Source organism: Malus domestica, chromosome 16 (assembly GCF_042453785.1).
Source record: "Malus domestica chromosome 16, GDT2T_hap1".
In the NCBI taxonomy this organism is placed as follows: Eukaryota; Viridiplantae; Streptophyta; class Magnoliopsida; order Rosales; family Rosaceae; genus Malus; species Malus domestica.
In genome coordinates this window covers 11,354,045-11,360,958 of record NC_091676.1, presented here as the reverse complement: position 1 = coordinate 11,360,958, position 6,914 = coordinate 11,354,045, and the positions used below count along the sequence as shown (strand labels likewise).

The 6,914-nt window shown below is 35.5% G+C and overlaps 1 protein-coding gene across 1 annotated transcript; it reads left to right on the top strand.

Moving 5' to 3' along the window:
- The first annotated feature begins 3,391 nt into the window (after positions 1-3,391).
- LOC103403528 (uncharacterized) lies at positions 3,392-6,125 on the top strand. Its single transcript, XM_070815949.1, has 4 exons — positions 3,392-3,531; positions 4,980-5,390; positions 5,561-5,638; positions 6,006-6,125. The coding sequence occupies exons 1-4, from the start codon at positions 3,529-3,531 to the stop codon at positions 6,123-6,125; spliced, it is 612 nt and encodes a 203-aa protein (XP_070672050.1). The 5' UTR covers positions 3,392-3,528.
- Positions 6,126-6,914: the final 789 nt, after the last annotated feature.

Genomic DNA, 6,914 nt, shown 5'->3' with positions numbered 1-6,914 from the left:
AAGATGGAATGGGTTTCAAGACAAAGTAAATGAAGGCAAATAAAAGAAAGAAAGGTTGCTCATCACGTGGGAAGTATGGACTCACCCTAAATATACTAAGCTTTGATTATTAAAGGAAAAGGCATGGGTCATACTTGGCAAAAAACCATCAAATCAATTTTTTTTTTTGCCAGTCATCATCTTTTGGGCACCTTTCTTTTGCCAAAGTCTGAACACAAATCTAAATCAAATATTTTTTATGAACTACGCCGGTTTGATTCCGTTAAGGATACGTAGGCAGTCTGATATCAAGTTTTAGACACAACCGTGAAACCGAAATGAATCTCAGGTTTATATAAACTAAATTCACTCATACTATCAAATACCAAAATGGTACGAAGCCAAAGAAAAGTTTCAAAGGGCACAAAGCCGTATCAAATCTCGAGTGGCACGAAGCCAAAGAAAAATCTCAAATGGCATGAAGCCGAATCAAATGCTCCTCGTCCGCATGAGCTAAAACTGCATAAGGCACTATGCTCCTCACCCGCATGAGCTAAAACTGCACAAGGCATCAAATCCAAATAAATACCAAATCCATGAACTACGAGTGACTTGATCCATCAACGAGGGTACGTAGGCGATCTAGGATTCTACCTAGATGCAATCACAAAATCAAACAAACACCCAAATCCTCAAGTTATGATTTATTCAAATTAGAATCAAAGGGTATGCCTTTCCAAAAGAAGGGTTGTAATTAATAGGCGCGTAGCCTAGAATGGGTCGAACTCGAATTAATAAAACCCTCTTCGGAAAAATGAACGAGGGTGAAATTGTGTCGAGTGAATTATTTGTTTACATATTATGTACAATTTTTGCTCAACACGTGGCATTGGAAGTTTGAAATTGAAAAGTCCAAATAAAAAAGGGCCTTGTTCTCTCTCTTTGATTCAAAGCCTTTCTTTATCCTCTTTGCTTCTGTTGAGCACCGAAAGCACCACATGCAGAGCAAGTGGACAACAAGTGGATGTAAACAAAAAAAAAAACATCCAAATGCCTACTGCCTCGGTAGTTCATGTGACTTAAATATCAATTATGACTATGATTAAGTTATTAATTTTAGTCATCATTATGTTTGATTCATAAGTCAAGCTTGTGGAGTTTCAAATACACCTAAGGTTGCAGCAAGGGAGGAAAATATGAGCTTTTCTAAAATATAGATTACACCTCACGTGGGATTTGGAGTCCCACTTTATGTCTTCAAGCCTGAGTTATTTAAGGAAAAGACAAATAAAAGTCCTATTTCACAAAGCCTATTAGGCGATTACCGAATGTCAATATATGGGTTTTAAATAAATCCAATTGGCTTCTCATTTTGCCAAGTTTAAACACAAGTCTACAAATCCAAATAAAAGATTCTACGAACTACGTTGGTTTGATTCTGTTAAGGATACGTAGGCAGTATGATATCAATTTTAGACGCAACCATGAAATCAAGACGAATCCTTGATTTATATAAACTAAATTCACTTCTGCTACTTTGACCAAGTAATTACAAATTCTACAATGAGTAAAAGAGAAGTCTGGAAGCACAGTTCCTAGATTTCTAATTAATGTATGATGCTCATGCAACGAAGCCGAAGAAAAGTCTCAAATGGCATGAAGCCATGTCAAAAAACAAATGGCACAAAGCCGCTTCAAATGGCATAAAGCTGGTTCAAATTACAAATGGCACGAAGCCACATCAAATTTCAAATGGCATGAAGCCACATCAAATCCAAAAGACACGAAGCAGTATCAAATGCTCCAACAGCTTAAAGTCTTCACCTGCACGAGCTAAAACTACACAAGGCATCAAATGCTCCAACGACTTAAAGTCCCCGCCTGCACAAGGCATCAAATCCACGAAGCAGTATCAAATGCTCCAACGGCTTAAAGTCTTCACCCGAAGATATAATATGTTGGGATTATCTTGTAATATTCTTGATTGGATATGATTGATATTCCTTACTTGATGGAGTTTATCTTCAATTATGAAAGCATAAAGATAAGATTTAGTAATTAATCTTATTTTTAATACATTTGACTTTTCTCATTGCCATGAACAAAACAGCTTGATGAGGTTGTGGTCTCTTGCTCAAACATTTAAAGATGTTGAACTGCGCATGGATTAAACGTGAGCCTCGCCAATTTAATAAAGGCATTCTCATCTTTCACTAGTAAAAATTCACATGTCAGCTTCATAATTTTTCAAATTGTTTTTTTATGCACAAAATAAAGTATCATAAGTCTTATAATATTAGACACCCGAAAAAACACTCATTACAGTTGGCAAATTATTTTGTTTTAGGATAATCTTGTGTTCCCAAAACTTACTTGTTCTCTCACCTATGATTAATTAAAAAAAAAAAAAAAAGCAAGACAATATTGTCGCCCTCCCAGCTCCACATCGTTTACAAGGCATGTATATGATGAGTTCAGATGCCGGTACGGTTTTGTGGGAGAGTGCGGTGCCAATCAGATGTGGGATTAAGAGGGATAGCAACCGCCTGATGAAAATTCAATGCGAAAATAATTATATTGTGTTTTTCATAAACAAGTGCAAAGCTACGCACAATCAGTATCAACAGTGATTGGCTAATTTCGATACTGATTTATTTTAGAATTATTTCTGTCCAATTTCACGAGAAATTTTTCAGTGTGCTTAGAACACGGATATATACCCCATATGTTATTATACAAGTAGATGGATACTTGAAAAAAATATAAAAAAATATTTCCTCTACTTGTATAATGACATATGACATACAGTCCTGTGTTCCACACATATTAAGGGGGGTGTATTCAATTGGAATTTTGAGGGATTTTAATTCTTTTAATGAATCCAAGAGTATTCAATCTGGATTTTAAGTGATTTCTTGAAATTCAATGTGTATTCAATCATGATTTTAATATAGTTTATTACAATCGTTAGAAATCCGAGTGTATTCAATTAGAATTTTAAATAAGTTTATAACATTTCAGGTGTATTCAATTAGAATTTAAATTTAAAGAATTTGGAAAAGTTGAGGAATTATAGGGAATTTGAGAGATTTTGTAGTGTATTTTAAGCATCCACAAATTTCACATCTTCCCATAAGATTGCAAGAGAATTGAATTAAAATTTTACATAGAATGTCTACAAATCAGTTAAACTCCATAAAAATCTATGAATTTATAAATCCATTAAAATCTCTCAAATTACCAATTGAAAGCACCTAAGTCAGAAACAGAAAAATGAAATCTTGTCCCTCAAGTATAGGAAAGATTATTTGCGTGACACTAATCCCTAAAAACAAGGAACCCTAACGGCTAGGAAGTTCCAACCACTTTAACACTTCCGACTACCACTTTTCAATCCCACAATCGTCTTTTTTTCTGCTCATATTTGTTTTTCTGTCTTCCTCCCATTGCCGCCACCTTCAACCTCTCCAGCCGCCATTCAATAACAAACTCGCGAACCCTTTCCGCGGTTTTGAAATCTGGACACGTCTTTCTGTGTTCAAAGAATCAATGGTACCTTAAACTCCCATTTTTCTCTATATTTTAATCTTCCAAGTTCTCTGAGTTTTGACTTTTTCTTCTCGTTTCTATTTTAAGCTCGTATTAATTTTACTTTAATGTGTCTATCTTACACCTTAAACTTGTGTTATTAGAATCTGAGATTGTTTTATAATTCTGGGTTCTGAAATGTTTCACCTTCTGATTAGTTTGTGCATAATTTAACAGTTCACAACCAATGAAAATGTAATCTTTTTTGCTTTTCTGGTTTTTTATGTTTTGGGTTTTTTAGTGGAGGACACGTCCTTGGAGAAATGAGATTTGAGTGCTTATTAAACGGATTGACCTTGTTACTGCTTCTAATTTGATGTTACGAACCAACATTTTATTGGGTCCCAACTTGTTCAATTTGATACCTAGTAGTCATAAAGCAAAAATATTTAGTCCCTTTTCGACCTTAGCTATAATTGGATGTCATTGTGTCCATATCCCAAATTCATCAGGCGCTGTTACTTGGAATAGTTGAAATATATGACAATGTTAGATCGGGCTGAGATTTTGTGATGATTTATCTTACAAAGACGACAAAAGCAGATTGCATTCTATATATGAACTGAAATTCACAAAGTTTGAAGAGAAATCATAGATTATTTGTCAAAATAACTATTGGGTTTGCTGGATTTAAATCGGTTTGAAGGACATTCTGTGATTTGTCTTTTTATTTTTTATTTTTTTTGAGAAACATTCTGTGATTTCTTTGGCACTGAAATTTACTTTATGATTAATTTAGTTGGCAGACCCTTGCATTTGCTTTTTGTTGGTGTCGTGTGGTGTCACTGATAAAGTTGAGCAATTTTTTTTTCTTTTTCCGTGGTTAAACATAATTCCGCAGTGTAACAGTACTCTTTTGTTGATGAAAAACTAAGTTTAATTGCGTTATTGTATCTTCTTACTTGATGACAAGTAGAAAAATAAAGCGTACATTCTCCCGTTAGATGAATCAGTGACATCATTCATAATTCTATAATCTTAATACGTAGCATAATAAATATTATATGAATGGATTTATTTAGAGCTATAGGTTGTATTATTGTTGAATTTTGTGGAAATCTTGACGAATCGGTTTTGTCTCTTTCTTTTTCCTCGTGTAATGGCTGCTAGAGCTTATGTATGAAGTTCTGTCATTATACTTCATACGTATTTTTTTTTTTTTTTTTTGCTTTTTAAGATCTTGACTTATTCTTATTAAAGCTGAAAGAGTTGTCGCCGTTTGTTTGTATGCAAGTCTTTTGATTATTTTGACACACGGAGTGGTTAGGGCTCCTTCCAAAGTACAAACTATAGCATTTCAACGCTTGTAGCACAGTAATTGCATTATTTTATTTTCTCTACTGCATTTGTTCCTCTCATTTTTAGCTCTCTGAATAATCAACATTCGGATTTTATTGTAATTATTTGTGAAGTCACTTCAAGAGAAATCAAGCGCTGTGGTTATAGAGGAAGGGTATCGTGGGACTAATGACACTGAACCCAGACGAAGCGTATCCAATGATCGAACAAGCAATGCCACTTCTTCATTAAGGAGGCGGTTTTTAAGTTTATCACATGTTCAGCCTTCTCAAATAGATGAAGACAATGAAAGTGAATGTGTGTCGGAGGCAGGAGATATTGGCGATCGGGCTCTTCACAGCAACAGGCACAGTGAGAGTGGTAGCATCTGCCTGTTTCCTTCTGAGGATGTTCAACTGCAAACCTATGGATTATGGGGTCGTGACCCTGTTACATCCAAAGCAATTTCCCCTGTCACTCCCTTGCCAGAGGAAATCATATCTCCTCTTTCCACTGGTGTGATCATATCCGAGGACAAAAAGCCAGTGAGCTTTCGGTTGATACAATTCATATTGTATATTATCTTTGTTAGAGATTCTTGAACATGGACAGGAGATTTGGTTTTCTTTTTCATTGATCATAACATGTTAAGAGTTTTTTCTTTTCTTTTTGTCGAATCATGCTAGTAACTTAATTATTTTGTTTTCATATGCAGGAAAATACAACAAGGTTGCCAAAATTATTGGAATATGGTTCATGCATGACTCATTTAGCAGTTTTTGGCATTCTTGGGGTAACATGGTTAACTCTGTTTCTTACTAAATACCGATGTACATTTTTTTTTAGTCCCAATATGTTTTGGGTTTATAGCTGTTGTTGCATTCGTTTGGCAAATTGTATTGCGAACTTTTTCTTGCTTTTTTTTTTTTTTGTGGAAAAGTTGTGTAATTGGTATGCTGACAAATTGTATCCGGTCTATTGTACTCTAAAATTACATAAGTTTTTGTTCACGAAAATGTTTGATCATGCACTGGCATGTTCATATTTTTGTTTGTCTTGAAAAAAATTAAATATGTCACTGTAATACATCTTCTTAGATCTTTCTTCAAATCTGGAAACCGAGATGTTAAATAGATTATTTAATATGCTACAGTATCCAGGTCTTAACGAGATATCTTTTGCAAAAATTGTTTGGCCCTGGAGTTGTTGGTGTAACAAGCGACAAAACCATTCTCTACCTTGATCTTCCTGCTTGGATCAAAACTCAAACTTTGGGCTGAGGGGAAGTTGGCCCAAAGAACAGCCTAAGGAGAGAGAAACTCGAAGGCCCAGTGAAGCCCAGCCGAAGCCCAAAAAGTACTTTTAAATGGCAGTACAAGTAAAATAGCTGATGAGTCACTACCCTTCAAACTGCATTCGGGCAAGGTTGCTGCTACAGGAGGCCAAGCCAAGGTGTCTATAAAAGGAGGAAAAGAGGTCAGAATCAAGGACACTCAAACAAACAAACAAAAGCACGAACTCTGCTCAAAAGCCAGATTTGCCTTCAAAACGAAGCTGTAGTCAGCCCAAGCCTTCATCCCTTTCGGGATAAACCCTTTGTAATAGCTCTGCTACCCTGCTCAACGCCTGCTGTAGTATCAATTTTCTTTCTGCAAACTCATTTCTCAACCCCTTTTCTAAACCTTCAAACCTTCTGTTAACCCACAAAGATAGGAAGTTGCAAGACGATCAGCCTTACCCGACAAGGTTAAACCTTGCCCGACCTCCTTCGTTTTTGTCTTTTCATTCATTAGCCTAGCAATATGTTGTATACTTCAAATTATATCCAAGTTATTTCTAGTAATATGGCTTTTAAAAGACTTTCTCAGCGCTTGAATCCGATTTGAATATGTCTTCACAATTCAAACCAGATCTAAGTTCTAAGCCTTCGGGCATATAAGTTTTGATCACCCTAAAAGTCCTTGGCCTCAAGGCATAAAAAAGAACCTGATGTGGACTTAACCCATCCACTACAAGCTTTGATAACAAGAAGTCCGAAGTTACTTGGGGCGCAAGTAATCGACCTACCA